The sequence below is a fragment of the Xenia sp. Carnegie-2017 genome, unplaced genomic scaffold, assembly GCF_021976095.1.
Source record: "Xenia sp. Carnegie-2017 unplaced genomic scaffold, XeniaSp_v1 HiC_scaffold_13, whole genome shotgun sequence".
NCBI classification, from domain to species: Eukaryota; Metazoa; Cnidaria; class Anthozoa; order Malacalcyonacea; family Xeniidae; genus Xenia; species Xenia sp. Carnegie-2017.
In genome coordinates, this window is record NW_025813436.1 from 6377934 (window position 1) to 6401530 (window position 23597).

Genomic DNA, 23597 nt, shown 5'->3' on the forward strand with positions numbered 1-23597 from the left:
TATTCCTGTTCAAAACACAAAGATATTTTATTGCATTTTGCATCTATCTATTTTGTGCTGGACCTATGAATTCAAATGCTATTAATATCTATACAGATGTTCCTTTAGCAATGTAGTGCAATAGTGTGAAACTTTTTAGAAATATTACAATGATCATAGTCTTGGAATGTTACATAAATTATTCACATTCCAGAAAAATTAAATGTGACAATTAGTGTAACCAGGATAAACATGGTTCCCTGCCATAGATGATGCAATCAATGAAGGATTCAGTCCCATCATTGTGTTTGCTGATGATATTTGTCCATCAAACATACTCATATGTTGAAGTGGTGCTTTATCATCCAATTGCCTATCAAAAATGTTCACAGCAACATTACCATTGAGGTAAGAGCCTGTTGGCACAATTTCTGATGAAAACTCTTCCGAGGACTGTGTTGAAGGAAAATGAATTGAATTTTGAATTAGTCTACGCTCCTCAGGTACAAATTGTGGTTTGTCATATGCAGTTGCGTTTGGTGAACTAAATCTGTTACCAACTGCTTTTTCTTTTGGAAGCATTTCCATCTTTTGCACTTCAAAATCATCTATATGGGAAGACATCACTTGAATATCAAAGCAGCAACAGTCAAGAATCATCATCAAGTATCAAGACCTACAATTATTTGCCTCCATGTTAGGAATCCTCACTTGGCCAGATCGATCTTCCTGCACAGGAATATTCACAAGAGGAAATGACTGAATTGGATTTGAGCCCTGAGAAATATAGATTGCAAAATTACGAGCGTAATTCATTTCTGAAAAATGACTGGCTGAATGCAGCTCAAAACCTACCATATATACTTGCTGAGGTAGTTCTAAAAGAAAAAAAAATTTTTAGAGTAAGAAAATTGGAAAAGATCAAATTTATCTATCTCCTACCAGGATATCTTTTTGTTAACGCTGGTGAACGAGCATCAAAGAACAAAGGATTGGGAGGGAAATTTCTGTCAGTTGAAACTGAATTAGCTTGTGATGAAAACCAACCATTGTTTGGGTTATGATATTCAGTTTCCATTTGTGAGTTCCTGGCAATGATACAAAAAGGTAATATTGAAAGGTTTTCACAGTAAGGAAAAATGTGTTCTATGTATGTGCCAGTTATTAATTAAAAAAAACTTTACTTGCCTTGCAATCATATTCTTGCATACAATATACTCAGCTTCATCTGTGAATGGATTTTGAAAACTACAACATAATGTTCTCAACTTCACATAGTTTCCATTTTTGTTAAGGAAACGGATATCCACTGACAGATTCTGTTGTCCCTTGGTTTTCACCACTGAAATTGATATATACTGGTCAGTGCATGAACATAGTAAAAACATTAATTGAATAAACAACAGGAACCTCGATCATAACTCTCCATCATTGTTTCTTTATCATCCTTGTGAACAAAGTCATAACAGCTTTTACCAAGAAGATCCTTTGGTAAATACCCCAACACATCTTGAACACTGTGATCATATAGTGCATAACCAGATGGTTGAAATCGGCTTTTGTATATATTTTACTATATCATCTTATGTTTACTGTAAATCAGTGTGCGAATTAATGGTGTGCAATGTGCAATTTGCACATTGTTTTAGCTAAAATGAAAACAATTGCACATCACTTTTTCAAACGATGTGCAAAAATCAGCGGTTGTAGCGAAAAACACTGTTGTAAATCATATGAATTTGTTCACATTTAAAAACATTAATTTAGCAATTAGCGCTTTTTAATAATTAAGGTAATATCGATTTGATTATGCCTCTAAAGAAACACTTTTGTCAAAAAAATTGCATATCGTTTTTTCTGAACTAATTCGCACACTGCTGTAAATGTTCCAAATGACATGAAAACATTTCACTCACTTTTGGTCAAGAAATGTGAACTTCCCATCAATAGCTATTCTTGAGATGAACTCTGTTACTTGCTTTTGACTGGGTACATCATTACCCACAGGGGAGCATGTTGGTTGCAGCCGACCAATAGCAACAACACAGAAAGTGGTGCGGTCACTGCCTTCTGTGATTGGGACAAGATTGCCAACATGTCCATCTGTACATGACTGTTAAAAAACATTTGTAGCAAAGTTTTAGCAAAAAATTCAACATTCTCTTTAATATTTAAGAAATAAGGTATAATACCCTTAAAAATCCAGTGCAATGGATAATAGCATAATCCTCATCAACACCAGTGTTCACATTGAGAGCAGAGCTTTCTTCATAATGACCCTTTTTCATGCGACATATAAAATTTCTTCGAGAGCTAGTGTATAGTCTTGAGGCATCTGTCATTAATATAATGTACACAGCACTATGAATTTTAAATGATTTGTAATCACAGCAGCAAAGTCCTTGTTCTGTTAAATCTTGGTTTTATTGTTGGTCAAACAATTACCTGGGCCGGCTTCTTTACGCACACTTCCAGCTAAATGCAACAAAATTCAAGAAATAATTAAAATCATAGTAAAAACACATAAGAATTTTCTTTGCTTCTTTCTCTTACTTTTCAAATCTAAGATCCGTCCAGAGTCAGCTGGATCCACACAAAGTTGATCTTGAACTTTCTTTTTATCATCAGGATGAATAAGTTGGTAGATGGATTTGTTTTCCCAATCAGACTGGCAACAAATAATTACACCATGTTGCAAAGAAATTGATTTTGTAGAAATCTACGCTTAGATTTCTTACCTGAGCTTGTCTAAGTACAGGTGTAATTGAATCTGACACATATAGCAATCTACCCGTGATACAGTTTACCACAAAGAGGAAACCTCCTGCAGCCTGTACATATAAAATAATAAGAACTACTAAGAAAATGATTAATTAAATGATATCATTGTATCACCAGCCTACCTCCAACACTAACAGTTTAAGTTCACGCTCTGATAGGAACGATGAAGTTTTGGTGTTTGTTCCTTGTGGTTGGTAAGATGGCTCTGCTATTATAGTGTGAAAATAAAAATAATTTTCTTTGTATTCTCTTTCTACTTCAAAAATGATGACCACTAATAATCACCTCTTAAATGTTTGATATGATCAACTGCCATGCGCAAGACAGTCAATTTATCAGGTTTTTTTGGATTTTCATTACAAGTTGGCACCATTTCTGATAGCTCGTTGATGTAAGAGTTCATTTTATTTCTTCGTCTTCTTTCTATCTCACTGTGATTTTCCCTGGTAAAATTTACATAAAACACTTGAATGCATTAAACATTACATAGTGGTGTAGGCATATTCAATGTTTTGACCAACCTAGCAAATTTTTCCCTTGAACTTTCTGGATCATCACTCCTTTTTAAAGTAATAAAAATATTAGTTGTAGAAAATATTAGATATAGAAAAAATATTTTCAGCTGGTTTCATAAATACCGTGACATAATATAACAGTCATAATATAACTATGAAATCACACAATGAAATTATGTAAACTTTATATTAAATACTTGGACTTTTTTCCTGTTACAACATGTGAAGCAATTTGTCTATCATCCTCGCCATCTGAGTATTCCCTTAACAAATACAAAAAATCAATGTCACTTTTCTGTAAACATACCAAAGTTGTATATCTATCCTGACTAAGTTCTGAAAGTTATGATTTAATTAGTGACATATGGGTAAAACAAAACATAACTCCTAAGATATGCCAAATTGAATTTGACAAATCCGCCAAGTTTTTCAACGGGTAAACATATCGTAATATCTAAGTAAAATATTGTAATTACTGCTTGTTGACACTTACTCTTTCACGACAAGCTCCTGTTTTCGTTTAGTCACCACACGACCACTTTTCGTTGTGGTGACCGCTGAAGCATCCGCAGCTAAAGTTAACATATAAATATGAAGAAGCAAAAAATACAAATCTTTGGAGAAAAAAGTTAAGCAATATTGAATATTTTTGTGATGTCATCTTCGTGTTTTCGACTTGTTGACAAACTCGGTATTAGGAAAATGAGTAATGTTGATGAGTCTTTGCAAACCTGTCACTGATTCGGCCATCGCGTAAGGAATAGTGTGATAATCGAAGGATTATTTTATAATTATCTTCAGTAAAAATCTTCAAGACCCACGATGTCGTTTAACAAGTACTTTCTCGACACTAGGCTAATTCACATCGAATAAATTGCAGCTTTAGTCGAAGGAAGTCTGTAAAAAGGAATTCTTTTCAGATATAGATATTGAGCGGCTTTCTTCGGAACTTTTAACGAAAGTATAATGCTTTCATTTGAACATAGATCTTTTTAGAGATCACAAATTTTTTTCAAAATCCAAAACCTTGAATTTACTGCTTGATGTAATGTCTCATATGGTTCTTGGCTAACTAGCCTAATACCCAATAGGAAATCGGCTTAGACAACGACTAAATTTTGACCAATGAACGTTGCAGTTATAATCTATAGTGTATTGTATAACAATGGCAATCATGTTTCGTGGCTCGTGCATTAGTTTATTTTTTGAAAAATTCTAAAAAGAAAATTGATATTAAAGAGTCGACTATTCTTTTATTTCTCCACTGGTCAATATAAACTTGATACATATATTTCTATAGGCAAAACGAGACATAGTCCACTTTATATTGTACTAGAATAGCAGGTGCACACGCTCGTGCGGGCTTTTATTGATTTCGATTATTGAGATTATTATTGTGATTGACTCGAGCACTAAAGGTTGTCACTTGGTGCATTTTTAATATTTTGTGTTGGAAATTTGTGTCTTGCGCATTACGTATTTAATTCTTTTGTCCTGGACAGGAGGTGTCTGCTGCATGTAGGTAAACGGGACATTATTAATAACTTGCATTTTTTGGGAGCTTTTTTCTTTCATCCTGTACTTTACTGTATAAGATTATTTGCCTTCAGTGATATTACTGATATATCATAATTCACACACGCTTTGAAAATTATCTTGAATTCTGTAGTTTCTCTTATTATTACGAAAAGCTGTACATTGCTTTTATTTTCATTTTGAATATTGAAAGATTTTGGCAATTTCTCTACGTGAATTCTTATTTTGAACACAGTCTAGAGGTATTCAAAGAAATTTAAATGGCAACGAGATTATTGCTCCCGCCTCCATGAAAGAGCCAGTGTTAGTGCTAGCCATGTAAAAATTTACAATGGAGGATAATGAGATACCACAAAGAGTAGTTGATTACTTTGTTGTTGCTGGTTTGGGAAAGAATGCCAAGAGAATTTTGGAAAAAGAAGGAACAGTTGTTGATCCTATAACTGATGTAACTGTGATATTTAAGAGTAAAGGGGAAACTGCACCTGATGGATTTACCTGCATTGAAACAACACCTGGAGGGCTCCCCGCTGACCTGAACTCAGGAGCCATTCGTGGTGAATCATGTTTTCTTTGCTATCGTAGAGGAAGAGATAAGCCACCAATAGTTGACATTGGGTGTGTAATAATGAAATTATTTTGATCCAAATTCTCGAACCTTAAATATTTTGTTTACGTTTTTTAGTGTTTTGTATGAGGGGAAAGAAAGACTAATTGAAGGCTGTGATATCCTTGATACAACTCCACAAGGACATTCTGCTAACATTAGTGATAGTATCAACAACAGAATATTCATCACATATAGAAGATCATCAGCTAAACTTACCCACACATCATTGGCAGTCACTCACATTAATGTCATTATAGCAAGCAAGGTCTGCATCTTATATTTCTATCCCTATACAAAACTTTATTCTAAACTTTTGTCAAACATTTCCAGGGTGAAAAAACGCCACATGCCTTTTGCCTGATACAAAAAAATCTTAATAAAGGAATGGTATGTCAAGTTTTCATAAAATGCCATTTTTTGGATAGTCTAATTTTCTAAATCGTCATTTTTAGATGAGCTCTGATGTATTTCTCTGCTACAGAAAATCTCTTGCCAGACCACATTGCATCACCTTTGAAGCTAGTGAGTTTAATAACATTTGTAAAAATCAAGTGCATCCAGCATTTTTCAAATTATGTTTTACTTCAATTGCAACATTGTTATTTAGAGACATTGAGTCGATATCCCAAAAGTGATGTTGCTGGATTTCCTTTGCCAGATCAGGTTCCACAATTCTGCTTACCTATGGGTGCCATTGTTGAATGTTGGCCAAGAAAGTCACCACATCCTTTGCCCATATTTTCTATTTTTATATTAACTGGTAGTAAAGGACAAAAGGTGGATATACAAGTGCATATGTATTTGGGTTATATTAATATTTTTCATGTTTTCTAGTATTCTACTTATCTCACCTGACATTGTTTGTTGAAAGTGGATTTTTTTTAGATCTATGGAGCTGTTGTGACATTTTTTGAAGAGCTCCCTGAAGAAGACGTTACCCAGGAAATGATGAATGATTTAAAGATTTCAACTCATGACAAAGTCAGACACGATTTACATTGAGGCAATGGACTTTTGTTATGTGTTTGTCATTTTAATTGTTTGTATGTTTCAGGATTTAGGAGATTTAAGACAAATTGTCCATTCTAATAAATCTATCTGTGTTCTGTCACATTGGCCTTTTTTTGAAGCCTTCAAGAAGTTTCTGTCATCATTATACAGAATTTCTGTATCAACTCAACCTATTCCTTTAGAAAGGTAAGTAGACCTTATGATTAATATTCATGTTCAACATTAAATAACCAAAATACTCTGACTATGTTTGTTTTTATAGATATATTTCACATTTTATGCTTAATGTTCCATTTCCTTCACCACAAAGACCAAGAATTCTTGTTCAGGTTTGTTTTTTTGTCATTATAGTGGAAGTACCCTGTAAAATTATGCAGGATCCTTTGATAGGATCTTACAGAATCCTCTGGGATTCTGGTAGGATTTTGTAGGATCTTAGATGAGTTGACTCAGCTTATTGCGAGTAATGTTTTTAGTGAAACACCTAAATTATGTTTTTCGTTTCTCAACTTAATAAGCATATCAAATAAATCAATATCTGTAAATTGGCTCTGATAATTTTGATTATAATTATCCAATAGCTGATAATTTTGATTATAATTATCCGATAGCTGATAATTTTGATCACATTTATTGGATACCAGTCACAAGCCTGGGACTCTGTGATTCTCTTTGACATTTGCTGCTCATGACAGTAAGGAGGACAGTGAGTGGAAGGTTTACAGATATTGATTTATATGATATTCTTATTAAATTGAGAAATGAAAAACATGACTGAGGTGTTTGACTCAAAACATTACTTGCAATAAGCTGAGTCAACTTATTATCAACCTGATATTTATGAATAGCGAGTGTGGTATTATTAATTGATCTTAGATGATTCTAAGCTAGGATAGTACACGATTATGTGAGATACTACAGCAACTTACGCAGGAATCCTACACCTTTCTTAGACAGATTATGTAGAATCTTACAATATCTTATTCTTACCAAGATATTTTACCAGAATTTTGATATTTTCTTTATTTTCTATTTTATACTTAGATGAACCTCTATGAACCATTTGAAATATGTCAGCCATACTCAACAAGTTTACCAATCAAGTAAGAGCACTGGAAGTTCTATATAATTAAAAATAAAAATTAAATATTAACGTCTAAATTTTCACAAGATATCTTATTGATTTCTTTGTTTTATTCATTTGTAATTTACATTCTTCGCTCCAATTTTCACAAAACGTTTTACAATAGTCTTAATTATTTTAAGTATATCATGAATTAGTATTTAACTTTATGATGTCGTCAATTCCTCGGCTGATCTTCATTTTGAAAATTTCAGTGGAGCGTCATTCTCAGCCTTGTTACGTTGGCTTGGTCCTGAGAATTCAATCAAGTTATTTTATTATGTTTTAACGGAACATAAACTACTTATTCATTCACTTCGTGCTGCCTTACTGACGAGTGTTGCAGAAGCTTTAGTTAGTGTAAGTTTATGCAATATATAATAAATATATGAATTATGAAAATGCGCATAAAATTTCATGCACGCGTTGTAGCTAATACTTTACAGAATCATTTCTCACATCTTGATGCGAAGAATTACCTACTTTTATGCGGTTTCAATCGTTCGTTAAACTTTTTTGCCATTTTATGTATTTTGTCTTCAGGTCATCTTCCCATTCTCCTGGCAATGTCCTTATATACCTCTCTGTCCTGTTGCATTGTCTGATGTGCTCAATGCTCCAGTTCCACCTGATGAAGTAATATGTGTTGATTTGGATACAAACATGATATCACCGTATGTTGTGCATTATGAACAAGTTATCTTGACAGCTTATAGAAAAATTTATTCATTTTCTTTTACGTAGCATCCATGACGTGAATCCTTTTTCTTGGAAAACATTTCCAAAGGTTTAGTTATTCTCCAACGTATCTTTATTCGTCGTCACCATTTTTAAGCATGGAGATTTTTTGTTTCACAGAAACCAGGAAAGGCTTTGCTGGAAAAACTTCAAACGCAATACTCAAAACTGCACCAACTTTGCCGTGGTAATTTGCACGTTTTACTTTGCTACGTATCATTTGAGGTGTCGCCAACGTGTTTTTGTTTTCCATTGGTTTTGACTCTTAGAAAGTTTTGCTTTTCTTTGAGTTAAGTGATTGATGATTAAGTTTCTTTAGGCGATTCTGGTGCTATTTCCGAAAATGCGATAGAGTTGGCTCCTTTGGAACACGATTCGTCTTACGCAAAGAAGAGAGTAAGATGGGATAATTTCATCTTCTATTTTATGTGCGTGTTACTTGAACCATCGTTGTATGTTTTAGTTGAATATCGAGGTGGCCATTCAAGAAGCATTTCTTCGATTCAACATCACTGTTTTAAAAGGATACAGGTGAAATACGATAGACGATTTCGTGACTTTAAGTTATTGCTGTTTGATAAGCGATCTCTATTTGTTTTCTTTAGAACTTTTTTAAAGCCTATCGTTGAAGCGCCAAAAAATATGGCAGATCTTAGCCAAGACTCGCTGTTTAATTTGCAAGGTGGCTTCTATCAACAAAATTTGACAACATTGTGTTTTGGTGCATTCTGAGCAATATGGTTTATATTTTAGGTTTTTTAAAGACAAGACCAAGCTCATTTCATAAGTTTTTTCAAATCCTTACGAAGACTCAGGTTGATCAAATTATATCAATCATGATCTATATCAATAATGATCTTTGTAATATACTGATCATGCTATGTTATGGTGATTTTTTAGCTGTTTTCTAGGTTCATTGAGCAGCGATCTTTTGTTTCATCTCAAGACCCATACTTACAGTTTTACGATGAATGCTGTGAAAAGGTACTCTGAGAGTAAAATTGTGGTTAAAAATATAATATTTTGTTGATAGAACGTAAAATTCGACCGACAACAGTTTCTTACAAGCTAGTTTATTTGTATATCGAAAAATTTATTAAAAAGGTCTGGAGGTGAGTTCTTCAAGTGATAGAGCCATTGTTTTCTTGTTATTTTCCAGTCTTTGCGTAATTTTATCTATCGTCCTGTCTCTTAGTATCTCTCTAGTGATATGCTGTCGATCAATAAATCACAACAAAAATCGGAGGCTATTGTTCTATAATCAATCCTTTTTCTTGCCCTAGGCCGAAACTGATAAAACTCTCATTGAAATTGATAATTACATGAGCAAGTAAAAATATCTTCCTTCATCGTGATTTTTTCCTATCACATCTTGGCGTAATAACTCTAAGGAGTAAACTCTATTTTTTCATGGTTTTTCAGTAATCGAACTTACGTTGTTACTCCTTTGGCTGCCAGTGAAAAGAACGAGAACAAAATGTATAGGTACGTAAGATCATTGAAGGATGTTATGTGCAGTCATTTTAATGACTTTATGTGTAAGATATTCTGAGGGGGCACAATAGATTAGTAAAAATAAATTCTTTACTTTCAGCTATCCAACATTTCCTGCTTTGCAAGATGAACTACTGTCAATGGAGAACGCACAGCCTGTCCCTTTAGCTGTATCGACTCCATCACCTGCTTATGGCAGACGTACCCCTAAAGAGCGACATCAATCTGTTCAGGTATTTAATTATGGTTTCCCATTGTTCTTGCTGAATATAATATCCATCCTTTCTTATAGAGCATAAAAAAGTTTCAAAAGTCACCAGTGTTATGGGCAAGGTTTGTCGATCGTAAAGCAAGAATACAAAGCTACAATATATATGACATGTTAAATTCTGTCATTTTTCTATGTAGTTGCCTTCTGGCATATTGCTACAGTATTTGGTTTATTCATCTTCCTGCGTATGTGAGATCATACCATAACAAAGCCAAAGCTCTTCTTGATGCATACGAAGTTAGTTAGTTTTATTGATCTCACAATTCGAGAAAGAAAAGTTTGAAATTTAAAGCATGAGTTTTATTTTCATCTACAGGTGCTTTGTAAAATGCAGAAAGAGAAAGTTCAACTTCCAGATGAGGTAATCTTCATAACTCTTACAAATTTCATCTATATATGTAGTATGCGAATCATCCATGAATCAGATTTTCTTTCAATATTTTAGGTGTGTTATCGTATATTGATGCAGTTATGTGGTCAATACGATCATCCAGCTTTGGCTGTCAAGGTGTTTGTTTTATTAGCTGCACTCGCTTGTTTTTCACATAATAGAGTGTGTTTGCTTTAACAAAATGTCTTTTTCAAAGGCATACTGTGAAATGAAAAGACAAGGCATCGAGCCAAATGCTGTCACCTATGGATACTACAATAAGGTTTTGTTGATGAAGATCTGCCCAAAAAGTTTATTCCTTACATGTTCTGTTCATTAAATATAGTTTTTCAATTTCAGGCTGTTTTTGAAGGCAAATGGCCATCAACGTCGACCAGCTTTCATAGATGGCGTCGCATGTTTCATTTCATCTCCTCTGTCAATTACCTTTTGAAAATTCACGAACGCAAACGTCAAACTGAAACAAAAACGTATTTATTCGGCGAAGAAGGAGAGGCTCATAACTCTGTATTTGAGGTTTCAAACTCTCACGACAGTGGTATTGATGACATTGATCCTTTTAGCTCATCTAGAGCGCAATCGAAAGGTCGCAATCGAATTTCGCAGTCTTTGTCGCAGATTGATCTTACTGATGGTTTTCCAAAAATAAATCTAGGACGAACATGTAGTACTGCTTCGTCAGACCTCAGTAATTCATCACAATGTCAGCTTTTTGTCACAAGTGACACGGATAATCAATCTAACGGCGAAGGATACCAGGTACTGCGGGATTATGTTGCACATAGTGTTTAGCTTTTATATTGAATGTTACGTTCATGTTTGTTAATCTAGATTTTTCAAGGTTAAAGTCTCGAGAAGGACCGTTTGTGTTGATGTTGACTGACGTTTCGACAATTTAACTGTAATCATCTTCAGTCAACATCAACATCAACACTTCTTCTCAAGACTCTACCAACCAGGATGATTTACGTACATCTACAAACATGTAACGATAGTCTCGGTTTTGAACCATTCAATTTATTTTAAAGGTTCTTTGAACTGATGTTTTCAATATCTAAATACTTCATGAGTTTCTGTTGTTGCACCCTGTTGCACCATATCACCATGAACTTATTTTTCCAGGATACAACGTCAGGTATAGATTATGTCGATTGGCGAAGTCATTGTGGCATGGTACCACGTGATATTTCGTTTGAAGCACTGATCTGCAGTTGTAATCCATGTAAGGACTGCGAGCGATACATTTATGACGAGGAAATTATGGCGGGCTGGGTTTCTGATGATTCCAACTTAAACACAAGGTGTGTTTTGCTCCTTGTATTAGACGTCTATTGGTTGTGTATTAACTAATTATTTTTATTTTTTTGTAGCTGTCCATACTGTTCAACAACCCAAGCTGTTTCGCTGATCATCAAAATTAAAGTAAAATCTTGATGAAACTTGTGCTGCTTTCGATTAGCTGTGCTCAATTTTCTTCATTTTTCTTTCTAGGATTACAGGGACTGTTTTTCAAGAGAAGGAAGTAATCTCTCTTCCACTTCTTCAAGTTTCAATAGCAGCGAGTATTTATCCATAAGTGGTATTCACACCACGTCCAATCCTTGCCTCGCTATCCCAACCCATGAAATCGCCAAACGAGCTGTGCACGGGGGCGATTCACCTGGTTTGATAAGGTCATTTTCTCCCCCTGGCATTACACTTCCGGTGAGCATTGGCAAGAAAAATAAGAATCGTTATCCTCTCAGCGCACCATGTAGTGCTAACAACAGTCCTGGATCAGGTCTACTTCAAGGTAGTCCCAAACCACGAAATCGTTTGTCAATTTCACGTTCTAACAGTATACCTGGCATAGGCAGTCAAAACAGTTTATTTGGTAAAGTTTCGCTTTTGATGTAATTTAAAGTGAATTGTCCATGATATTGGTATTACTTTTTTCAGCAATGCCAGAAGAAAGGGATGTGATATCAGTGAACTATGTCAGTCCTCTAGTGTTGAGGAAAGAATTGGAGAATCTCATGGATAATGAGGGTGTTGATGCTTTAGAATCCCCTGCTATGATTAAGGAGAAGCCCGTAATATTTTGGAATATGGTGAGGTCACTATCGTTATATGCATCCTAATAATGTAGTATATGTATTATTTTTGTTTATTGTAGGTGTGGTATTTTCGACGACTTAATTTACCAACTCATTTAAATGGTCATATTTACGGTAATTATGCTGAAGATGATCCCTTAGATCGTTCAAAGGTGCGTTTTGTATATAAACGATTAATTTTGAGCTTCTCTTGTACAAACTGCAATATTGTAATTTGATTTCGTGTATTTCGTAGGATATTGATAGTCAGATAATTGTATCTACATCATGGGATGCAGAAAGACCTGCTAACGATGATCATATACCTTTGTATGTCTTATGGAATGTCCCAGGTAAATAATTTAATAATTTAGCGTTTATTCATCTCTTCCGTAATATGTTCAGCAATCTTTCCATGGTTGAAATAATTATATTTAACTGTTTTGCGCTCGTTCTGTTTCAGCTCAAGAGCATCAAAATCCGACTGTCGACGAAAAATCATGGACACCTAGAAGGTAAGTTGTCTGGTTATTATAATTTTTCGTTTATAGTTAATATTCCTGACATCCTTGCACATTTTGTTTTGTTTTTCTCTGTTTGCAGTGTTGTACAATCTGTTGTTGCTCATATAAAGAAGAGCGACATTGCCAGTCCATTTGATTGTCTTTTTGAAGAAAGAAATCGTCAGAAACTTATAAACCCTAACATACAATGGTGAGTGGAGTGTATTCTCAAACTATTGAAGTACATGTTTGTAAATGTAGATCGTCCTGGTTAATGCAGTCTCTTGTCTCTGAAGATGACTATTGTTCAGAAAAGCAAAGTCACTGGACTTTGAAGATGACTATTGTCCAGGATTTTGAAGTCAACTGGACTTTGAAGATGACTGTTGTCCAGGATTTTGAAGTCACTGGACTTTGAAGATGACTGTTGTCCAGGATTTTGAAGTCACTGGACTTTGAAGATGACTATTGTCCAGGATTTTGAAGTCAACTGGACTTTGAAGATGACTGTTGTCCAGGATTTTGAAGTCAACTGGACTTTGAAGATGACTATTGTCCAGGATTTTGAAGTCAACTGGACTTTGAAGATGACTGTTGTCCAGGATTTTGAAGTCAACTGGACTTTGAAGATGACTATTGTCCAGGATTTTGAAGTCAACTGGACTTTGAAGATGACTGTTGTCCAGGATTTTGAAGTCACTGGACTTTGAAGATGACTATTGTCCAGGATTTTGAAGTCAACTGGACTTTGAAGATGACTGTTGTCCAGGATTTTGAAGTCAACTGGACTTTGAAGATGACTATTGTCCAGGATTTTGAAGTCAACTGGACTTTGAAGATGACTGTTGTCCAGGATTTTGAAGTCAACTGGACTTTGAAGATGACTATTGTCCAGGATTTTGAAGTCAACTGGACTTTGAAGATGACTATTGTCCAGAATTTTGAAGTCACTGGACTTTGAAGATGACTGTTGTCCAGGATTTTGAAGTCAACTGGACTTTGAAGATGACTGCTGTCCAGGATTTTGAAGTCAATTGGACTTTGAAGATGACTATTGTCATGGATTTTGCAGTCAACTGGACTTTGAAGAGGACTGTTGTCCAGGATAAGGAAGTGACTGGACTTTGAAGATGACTGTTGTCCAGGATAGGGAAGTGACTGGACTTTGAAGATGACTGTTGTCCAGGATTTTGAAGTCACTGGACTTTGAAAATGACTGTTGTCCAGGATTTTGAAGTCAACCGGACTTTGAAGATGACTATTGTCCAGGATTTTGAAGTCAACTGACTTTGAAGATGACTGTTGTCCAGGATTTTGAAGTCACTGGACTTTGAAGATGACTGTTGTCCTGGATAAAGAAGTGACTGGACTTTGAAGATGACTGTTGTCCAGGATTTTGAAGTCACTGGACTTTGAGGATGACTGTTGTCCAGGATTTTGAAGTCACTGGACTTTGAAGATGACTGTTGTCCAGGATTTTGAAGTCACTGGACTTTGAAGATGCCTGTTGTCCAGGATTTTGAAGTCACAGGACTCTGAAGATGACTGTTGTCCAGGATTTTGAAGTCAACTGGACTTTGAAGATGACTGTTGTCCAGGATTTTGAAGTCACTGGACTTTGAAGATGACTGTTGTCCAGGATTTTGAAGTCACTGGACTCTGAAGATGACTGTTGTCCAGGATTTTGAAGTCAACTGGACTTTGAAGATGACTGTTGTCCAGGATAAGGAAGTCACTGGACTTTAAAGATGACAGTTGTTTAGGATAGGGAAATGACTGGACTTTGAAGATGGCTGTTGTCCAGGATTTTGAAGTCACTGGACTTTGAAGATGACTGTTGTCCAGGATTTTGAAGTCACTGGACTTTGAAGATGACTGTTGTCCAGGATTTTGAAGTCACTAGACTTTGAAGATGACTGTTGTCCAGGATAGGGAAGTGACTACCGCGAAGGATGTCAAAACGTCTATGATTGCAAACATCAACACCAACAATCTTTCTCAAGACTGTGCTAACCCGGACGATCTACGTACATCTGCATACATTCACTTTACTACTGGAATACGTTGATATAACATGACAAACGCCCTTCTCGTTTATATGACTCACCTATTGCTAATTCACCCATTTCTAAAATATAGGAGCATTTATAGAGAAATGTTATTTCTATCATTAATGGCTTGTGGTACGGACAACATTGATATTGGTATGTTTTGTGATTTGATTTTCACAACTGTATTTACTTTATCGTTAACTGATTATTATTGAATTTTTTTCTCATCCTGTTAATATCAATATACTCGTGTATTGCAGAAGCATTTGACAACGAGTACAAGCGTATTTATCGCTCTCTACATGGGAACGCAAGCAATCGATCGTATTATACAAACAGAGATGATCGATCACTACCTTCACGTGCAATTTGCTGTAGACGAACGTTTAAACCTCCGACTTTACAACCCAGATTGCCTCATAGTCAATATTTTCTAAGTCAAGGTCTTATTAATGAAGGTTGACCATTAAAATATTATTGTCTTCTATTTATACTTTGTGATGTAATGGTCATTCAGGTTTGGGCAGAATATCATTCAAATAGTCTGATGTCCTTGTACTTGATTGGTTGAAATTGATTAATCGCTAATATTACATGCAGTTCGTTTATCGTTTTTATTTAAGAATTGAATGCAGAATATTGATTTACACTGGTTTTGATAACACTTTTTTGTGAGATATCAAAACTTCAATGATAATATAAGATGTATTGTCTTGGGTAATCGTTACAAAAGGTCAATACTTGATGTAGTTTTGTTGTTGTGAGTCGAGAGTTCGTGTCATGGAAGACAGACTGTATTGTTATGGCGGGTAAAAACGACGAAATATGGGACTCAAATAACGAGCGCGAGAGTATCCATGTGTATGTAGAATGTGAGGAAACTGACGGTTACGACGATGAATTGGACATTGAAGAAGAAGTCATTTTAGACCTTTCATCTTTTGCACCAACTGACGAGTGGTATGATAACTTTCCTTTCAGTACTTTGTCTTAAATTCTCGATATTGTCAAGGTGTTTCGCATTGAAATAAATCTCTAAAATCTCTGAAATAAATCTCTATTTTCAAATGCTTAACTTTATTTTTACTACAGACTAATCTTAGGAAATCCACCATGGCTGTGTTATTAGCCTACGACATTTCCGACCTTACTACTTCTAAATATTTCAATTTCACCGCGTGTGAAATAAAAGAGAACTTTTGTTATGTTATCAATTATAAGGCGTTTCAATTTTATTAATTTTATATTACTTAATAAAAAATAAGTTGTCTAGTTGAAAATTGTTTCTTGCTTTACGAAGGGGAAGCCATTAACGTTTTTTTGACATAGGTTGTCATTTTAACTTGTTACACGAGTTTTTGGGCGTTGAACTTTATTGAGAGGTTTTGTATTAGTCGAATGGTTCATTTAATATAATAGTACACATCGCTTGGTAATTTATGTTGAAAGTAATGAATTACCAATTATTTTTATGGAAAAATGTACCTTTCTTAATATATTAAACATAAAGTTTAATTTGAAGGGTGTTGCTCCGTCAATTGTTTACATTCATGCCAAAGCACGAACACCTATGGAAAAATTTTGAGAAGTTTTCTTTACTTTACTCTACAGGAATTATCCTATTACTGGTTGAAATATTTTTGTTTCTGTTAGGTCAGAATACATACAAAACTCAACGCCAAGTCTATAAAGTTTATATACTGAAGCTTCATTGATGCAATTAAGTTTGGGACATTGGGTAGAATGACAGTGACATTTTATGATGCAAACTGTAGCAGACCCCATTCTTATAATTTTCTGAGTCACCCCCCAAAAAGAAATGGTAACTTTTAATGAAAAACAGTCCTCGTAATCTTTATAGATCTGTTAATCTTTATTCGTCTCAAGGGCCAATTTTCTTAGCTTAAGATTAATGATCTTATTTTACTTTATCTTATTGCTTCCTGATGAAATCTTGTTCTGTTTTTAGTTGGTATCATGGCAAACTTGATCGAAAAACCTCAGAAGATCGTCTCAAAAAACAAGGTACACCAGGTAGCTACCTTGTACGAAAGAGTGAAAGAAAACATGGACAGTATTCTCTTTCCTATCTTGGATTGAATGGCATTAGTCACTTTAGCATCACCGCTCTTTTTGGAGACTATTACATTGGTGGTCGACAATTTGAGTCATTAAGAGATTTAATTGGTTACTACACTAAATGTTCCAGCTTATTGAAGGATGAAAGGTTGGAACATCCTGTACAACCACCAGAACCTGTTTCACTGTCCACTCGTATGGTTGCCAAGTATGCATTTAACAAAACACTTGGAACTGAGGCACTCAGGTAACAATTTAAGAAAGATCTTATGAAAATGTCACACAATTAAGCTCTTCCTTGCTTGCATTACTTGCAGTTTTGTGCCTGGTGATGTTTTTGTGATTGAAGACAATGTGAATGAGTCTTGGTTTTGGGGACGATTGCTGCGGACCAACGAAAGAGGGATGATTCCAAAGATGTACACCATTGATGCAGTGTGTGCTTGATTTTCAATTGTTTTTATGATATGAATATTTTGTTCCAATATTCTTACCATCTTTTTATTCAGCCTGAAAACCTTAGTCCTCATGCTGGCAGGGCGTATGTTATTCATGATTTTTTCAATTTTACTGTTGGTTTCCTTTTTCGAAGTTCAATGGTCTTTTTATATTTATTAGATGGTTTTTTGATAAACTTTCAAAGGAGGAGGCTAATGAACTGCTGATGAATGGTATAATGACAATGTTTATTTAAGTCATATCATTCATCCTTTTTTATCAATATTATAATAACTTCTGTGGACATATTTTGAATACATAAATAGTAATGAATACCACCCATCACAAGAAATAATGATGATAAGTTTAAACATTGTTCATTCAAATGTGATTACAGAACAACAACAAAAACAATCCTTCTCAGGACTATACCAACCTGGACGATCTACATTTACAAACATGTAAAGTGCAATAAAGTTATATTTTTCTTGTAGAAGGTGTTGTTGGCAGTTTTCTGATTCGACCTAGTTCTGCAAGAGTTGGTGATTTTTCACTTTGTGTTAGGTCAGCCCTAATATCTGAAATCCGGAAACTGGAAGAACCGAAGCTCTTGTGTTGAATCTATTACAATCACAATTTTTCATTTTTAGAGATGATAATGGTGTGTCACGATTTTTAATCAGAAAACAAGGTCTTCAGTATTTGTTTGGTGGAAGATTGTTTGAAGAGTATGTACTAGTATTTTTGTTCTATACCTTTACCTTCTAAATTTTAGTGATTGTTGAGCTTGTATAATTACAGTTTGGACAGTATTATTGATCGATACAAGAAAGAGTTTATTGAACAAGGATTATCTCTTGGAAATCCAGTTACAAGCGTAAGTTTGTCATGAAGTATAAAGCTGTACAAGTATGTAATCTATTTAAATTACTTGTCCATTATAGAAAGACCAAACCCCACCTTCTACACCTACATTGATAAGTGGTTTACGTGATCTAAATATCCACGAGGACACTCCTGTCACTCCTATTTATGAGTCTACATTTGAATCCAAAGTTGGAAAGTCTGTGAAATCAGGGTTTTTGGTTAAAAAAGGTACCAGTGTTTATTGTTCAGGGTGCCGAAGTGGCTGTCAGCAATTTTTCTAACTTCCACGGAAGTATCTCTTTTTAATCATCTGACTTGCTTTGTTTATCGTGCAGTTTTGACAGGGCTATTGTCACACACCCCCCATCCCTCCCCCTCTGTAATGGTTTACGGATAAAGAAGGTATTAACTTTTGTTTACATGAAAGAATCTTAGAGGTGCAACTTGTGCAGGTGGCTACTGTCACTACCAACTCTACTCCACCCCTCTCCCACTTGTATAGGTGCAAATTTTGCAGGTGGCTACTGTCACAACCAACTCTACTCCACCCCTCTCCCTCTTGTATAGGTGCAACTTGTGCATGTGGCTACTGTCACTACCAACTTTACTCCACCCCTCTCCAACTTGTATAGGTGCAAATTTTGCAGGTGGCTACTGTCCCAACTAACTCTACTCCACCCCACTCCCTCTTGTATAGGTGCAACTTGTGCAGGTGGCTACTGTCACTACCAACTCAACTCCACCCCTCTTCCTCTTGTATAGGTGCAACTTGTGCAGGTGGTTACTGTCATTACCAACTCTACTCCACGCCCTCCCTCTTATTGATAAAGAAGATATTATTTTTTCTTTTTTGTTTAAGAATCATCAATACCTTTTTAGGTACTGGTAAGAAATGGAAAAGCATGTATTTTGTTCTGAATGGTGAAGATGAAAAGTTGCTATTTTTCGAACATCAATCGGTGAGTGTTAAATTAAAGTTTCAGTTAATGTAACGATTCTCATGATTCTTTATAATTTCGTATTTTTAGAGAACAAGACCAAAAGGAATGATTGATCTTACATATTCAACTGTTTATGAGGTTCACGAAAGTCTCTTTGGAAGGTATATAATAATTATATCAAATTATTTCAATTTTCAACTAACTTATTTCTTTGCACTTCGCGTCAGGCCAAATTGTTTTCAGATAGCAGTCCGCTTTGGTGATACTCAGATGTTTTATTTGTGCGCCGACACCTATGATGAAGCGAACGTGAGCATTAAATATTTAATATGTTCATAATGACGTTATTTCTTCGAATTTTCTGCAAGAAGATATTCCTTTAGGACTGGATGCAAGCCATCAGAAAGTTTTGCTGCAAATCTCGGTGGACGGCGACTCAAGTCATGGCTAGCTCGGACGTTAAACAGTTACGAGGCCTGGAACTGACTATCATAGAAGCACACAATCTACCAGGAAATAAATCGTACCATCCTTATTGTGTTGTATCACTGAATGAAGTTCGAATATGTAGAACGCCTGTTATCGAGGGAGAAAATCCCGTATGGAATGAACAGTTTAAATTCAAGTAAGTCAAATACTACTTTGTATTCAAGTTAAAAAGTCAAGTAATATTGGTTCCATTTTCCCCTATATAGCGATATTCCCGAGGATATTGTCTCTTTTACGGTTGCAATTTTTAATCGAAACAAACGATCTAAAGATCAAGACATTGGTGAGTTTTTGTTTAGTAAATTGTTGATGATGAATTACTTTTACCGTTCGTTTTAATACATTGTCTTTTAGCAACTGTAACGGTCGCTCTACAGATCTTAACTAAAGGTGAGGTTGTGGACGACTGGTTTCAACTCAGAGCATCACATTCACGAACTGAAGCAGGAACGATACGAATTAAAGCTAGATACATGGTTGGTTTACATAACAGTTGTTTTTGTCATATCATTTACGTACTAATTGTATATTGTTTTAAAATGTTTTTGCAGCATGAAATGATAATGCCAGTGGAGGAATATTTTGGTCTTAAAGAGGTATTTATTAATCTGAGCTGTTTAATTTTCCAGTGATTTGTACGTGTTGAAGTTTTGTATCATTTACATGATATAGATTTTAATGAAAGAGGACGTGCTTTGTGTGACGTCTTTAATGGAAGTTTGTAAAGATAGAGACACGCTTGCATCAAGAATACTCAATGTCTTTCGTCATCAGGAACAGCATCACAATTTACTAAGACGACTCACGGATAAAGAAATCCAGAATCATGATATAGGTAATCTTGCTTATTTTACCTATTGAGTGAAATAGTAGTATAGTGTAATGTATTCTCGTACATTATTATCATTAGATAACGTAGCGACATTATTCCGTGGTACGTCAGCTGCCACTAGTCTAATGGATCAATACATGAAGATGGTTGCCGTGCCATATGTTCAGTCAACATTAAGAGATGTTGTCGTCAGAATCATGGAGTGTAAACATTCTTGTGAGGTAATTCATCTATTGAAATGACAACCTCGTTTAGTTTCCTGTATTGTGAGTAAGGACAGTAATTCAAGGGATGTCAAATAGTATAAACTTTACAAGGAGGGGGAGTACAAAATGCATGTTTTACATTTTATTAATGTTGAGAGATACAAATCGATGAACACTTGACGTATTATCCAGAAGCATGTGCATTTTAGAGATTTTTTATTTTTTGCCGTCTTTCCTCTTATTGAACACCATAAAAGCCTCGTTTGTTAGAATACGCTTTACTAAATCGACATTGTACTAGCTGTATATGTCTCGCAGTAAAGGGTCTGATTTTTTCTTGGCTTTGTATTAACACCAGGGCAACACAAACGTATTAGTGAACACTATGCTAGTAATTTAAGACTGAGCAAGCTAGTTAATTTAAAATTGCTAATCGTTGCGGTGCATGGAAATCCAGTTGATTGGTGTGTACTCGTTTTGTCGAGTGGGCTGCGCAAGTATACAGTCATACCTTATAGGTATATTGTTGTCTTCTTCAGCGTTTTTCCGCAAATATATTTTCAAAATCATTAAATCAATGACTGTTATTGGCATGGCGTGTCTTCCATCATACGTAAAAGCAAAGTAGCCAACTATAGATTTTACGAAATGAAAATTCCTTACTAAAACCCTGGACAACAAGTGTTTATGTAGACCATAACTTTAGATAGGTTTTATTAAAATTTTTCTGTCTGCCATTAAGTCAACGGATGTTCGCCTTTAAGTTAATGGATGTTTCGCCTTTAAGTTAATGGATGTTTCGCCTTTAAGTTAATGGATGTTTCGCCTTTAAGTTAATGGATGTTTCGCCTTTAAGTTAATGGATGTTTCGCCAAAATTAAATGGTAGTTGTTGGAGAAATTAAATGAGTTAAAAGGCAGTGTTTTTTTAAACTTTGCGTCATCCTTGAATCCCTACAGTTTTGTAGTCATGAAATGAATTTTATCGCCAACTAAGTGGTATTTAGTATTTTTATTATATTATAGTTACTATGTACGATGCTATATAATTTATTTTTTTACTTTGTATCATCATGCAATTATTATATTTATTATGTATACTATATAATTAAGATCAATATAATTATATTATATTTATTTATGTATGATGCTATATAATTATATTACATAAAGATCAATCCGGCCAGACTTGGGAAAGACGAGAATGCGGTTGGAAATTTGACATCGTTGATAGAATTTCTTGACGAAGCTTTAGATTCGATCATAAACTCAACAGATAAATGTCCAATGTAAGTGATGTATATTTTGCTAGATGATAAATTTTTTATTTATGGCGTTCAATATCTTCTTTTTAACAGGTTATTACGTTATCTTTTTGGATGTTTACAACGAACCGTGCTTGAAAAATGGCCAGAACATGAAACATTAAAAACAAGAGTTGTCAGGTTGGTGAATTGTGCAAAAAGTAAGAGTGACAAAGTTAAGTTACGTAAGTATCTTGTTTCATTTACAGTGCGTTTTTATTTTTACGTTGTTTCTGCCCGGCCATCATGAATCCAAGAATATGTAATATGATGTCAGGTAGGTGACGTATTCATTTCCATATTTCATTTGATGGATTTCTTTTGATACTTTTTAACTACGTTTGTAGATACACCTTCGCCCATGGCCAGCCGGACTTTAACGATGGTTGCCAAGTGTTTACAGAATTTGGCCAATTTAATAGAATTTGGGGCCAAAGTAATTACGTCATGATTTATTATTTTTGTTGTGCGATATGACTTCACTAGTTTTATTCACTTTTTAGGAACCATATATGATTCCTCTTAATCCATTTATACAAAAGAACAAGCCAAGATTGATAAAGTTCATCGATGACCTTTCGGTAGGATTCTTTTATTAATAGATGGCCACCGATAACTTTTTCGTAGCTTGTCAGTCATTCACATATTGATTTGCAGAATTTATTGAACGGTCGTATGACAAATATGAATATTCTTTTCGAGTGTATGCGTTGCAAATCGTTGAAAACAAGTTGATGTAAATGTTTTTAGAATATTGCTTTCTGTCCATCTGCGACTGAGCAGGTTTCATCTGATTTGGCTCGTAATTTGGCGTTTCTTCATGACAAATGCGTCATTCATTCGTCAGCGATCAAAGAACTCGCCCAGGATTCTGTAAGTCGTGGCTGCAAATAGCTGTTATTACATTGTTTTATACATCATTTATGTTTATCACCATTATTTATGTTTTGTATTCTTATAGCCTAATCTACAGAGCCTTCTCATAGCAACAGAAAATGTTTCAAATAAAATCAAAGTGTATATGTAAGTACACGTGTTTCATATGCCGATTGAAATGAAAAAGACTTTATATAAATGATAGTGAAGTGACTGTACATATAAGAAATTACAAATGATGAATAGAGAACAGCTGCATTCTTTATAATTATTCTGTAAATGGCATTTGGAACACGTGACAAAGTAACACAATTGGTTTGAATATGATAGTAAAGAACAAGAAAAATAACATCATTGTCATAGTACTGTGGTCGGGTCGTAATGTGACCGTAGAAACTAGGAAAGCGTTACTTTGTATGAAAATGTCAATTCAATAAACCTTGCAACCAAGTTATCTTGGCTTAACTTCAATTGCATGAAATAATTAT

At 34.8% G+C, this 23597-nt stretch overlaps 3 protein-coding genes across 6 annotated transcripts; 2 read left to right on the forward strand and 1 right to left on the reverse strand.

The window, feature by feature from the left end:
* Positions 1-8: 8 nt before the first annotated feature.
* LOC124454732 (aryl hydrocarbon receptor nuclear translocator homolog) lies at positions 9-4347 on the reverse strand. Of its 2 annotated transcripts, none has more exons than XM_047005509.1 (17): positions 4007-4347; positions 3769-3847; positions 3473-3538; positions 3282-3320; positions 3046-3203; positions 2883-2965; positions 2718-2810; positions 2533-2647; positions 2425-2454; positions 2172-2314; positions 1896-2092; positions 1390-1496; positions 1168-1321; positions 922-1067; positions 835-857; positions 660-756; positions 9-587 (listed from the first exon to the last, which is right to left on the reverse strand). In XM_047005509.1, the coding sequence occupies exons 1-17, from the start codon at positions 4023-4025 to the stop codon at positions 199-201; spliced, it is 1938 nt and encodes a 645-aa protein (XP_046861465.1). In that variant the 5' UTR covers positions 4026-4347; the 3' UTR covers positions 9-198. The 2 variants fall into 2 exon arrangements, with proteins under 2 accessions (XP_046861465.1, XP_046861461.1); XM_047005505.1 differs by having other exon boundaries at positions 2883-2968.
* A 110-nt stretch (positions 4348-4457) lies between these two features.
* LOC124454614 (C-myc promoter-binding protein-like) lies at positions 4458-15677 on the forward strand. Of its 3 annotated transcripts, XM_047005408.1 has the most exons (39): positions 4458-4797; positions 5047-5429; positions 5497-5686; positions 5752-5808; positions 5874-5943; positions 6029-6198; positions 6307-6402; positions 6476-6618; positions 6695-6761; positions 7477-7535; positions 7771-7915; positions 8099-8229; positions 8300-8342; positions 8414-8480; positions 8613-8689; positions 8757-8824; positions 8899-8975; positions 9047-9108; positions 9194-9277; positions 9577-9623; positions 9716-9778; positions 9888-10020; positions 10080-10120; positions 10196-10295; positions 10375-10419; positions 10504-10566; positions 10646-10711; positions 10789-11035; positions 11105-11208; positions 11572-11750; positions 11820-11871; positions 11941-12322; positions 12388-12539; positions 12605-12697; positions 12781-12877; positions 12988-13039; positions 13128-13238; positions 15167-15231; positions 15339-15677. In XM_047005408.1, the coding sequence occupies exons 2-39, from the start codon at positions 5143-5145 to the stop codon at positions 15539-15541; spliced, it is 4188 nt and encodes a 1395-aa protein (XP_046861364.1). In that variant the 5' UTR covers positions 4458-4797; positions 5047-5142; the 3' UTR covers positions 15542-15677. The 3 variants fall into 3 exon arrangements, with proteins under 3 accessions (XP_046861364.1, XP_046861354.1, XP_046861359.1); XM_047005398.1 differs by having other exon boundaries at positions 10789-11208; XM_047005403.1 differs by having other exon boundaries at positions 4458-4793; positions 10789-11208.
* A 93-nt stretch (positions 15678-15770) lies between these two features.
* On the forward strand, positions 15771-23563 carry LOC124454680 (ras GTPase-activating protein 1-like). The gene is made up of 25 exons (XM_047005457.1): positions 15771-16038; positions 17048-17404; positions 17475-17592; positions 17667-17698; positions 17776-17828; positions 18090-18159; positions 18246-18323; positions 18397-18472; positions 18540-18690; positions 19342-19421; positions 19491-19564; positions 19631-19712; positions 19787-20028; positions 20099-20175; positions 20247-20368; positions 20444-20488; positions 20565-20727; positions 20803-20945; positions 22103-22218; positions 22288-22374; positions 22443-22510; positions 22581-22669; positions 22737-22814; positions 22984-23106; positions 23195-23563. Exons 1-25 carry the CDS (start codon positions 15881-15883, stop codon positions 23258-23260), a joined length of 2748 nt encoding a protein of 915 aa, XP_046861413.1. The 5' UTR covers positions 15771-15880; the 3' UTR covers positions 23261-23563.
* The last annotated feature ends 34 nt before the right edge of the window (positions 23564-23597 follow it).

Coding starts and splice junctions, on each gene's coding strand:
- LOC124454732 (XM_047005505.1), bottom strand. Junction 2,455..2,532: donor ACGGATCTTAGATTTGAAAA/GTAAGAGAAAGA, acceptor TGTTGCATTTAG/CTGGAAGTGTGCGTAAAGAA. Junction 757..834: donor TACCTCAGCAAGTATATATG/GTAGGTTTTGAG, acceptor TATATTTCTCAG/GGCTCAAATCCAATTCAGTC.
- LOC124454614 (XM_047005398.1), top strand. CDS start 5,143: ATGGAGGATAATGAGATACCACAAAGAGTAGTTGATTACTTTGTTGTT. Junction 8,690..8,756: donor CGTCTTACGCAAAGAAGAGA/GTAAGATGGGAT, acceptor TGTATGTTTTAG/TTGAATATCGAGGTGGCCAT. Junction 12,878..12,987: donor TGTCTTATGGAATGTCCCAG/GTAAATAATTTA, acceptor GTTCTGTTTCAG/CTCAAGAGCATCAAAATCCG.
- LOC124454680 (XM_047005457.1), top strand. CDS start 15,881: ATGGCGGGTAAAAACGACGAAATATGGGACTCAAATAACGAGCGCGAG. Junction 19,565..19,630: donor CACGAAAGTCTCTTTGGAAG/GTATATAATAAT, acceptor ACTTCGCGTCAG/GCCAAATTGTTTTCAGATAG. Junction 20,946..22,102: donor AGTGTAAACATTCTTGTGAG/GTAATTCATCTA, acceptor TATTACATAAAG/ATCAATCCGGCCAGACTTGG.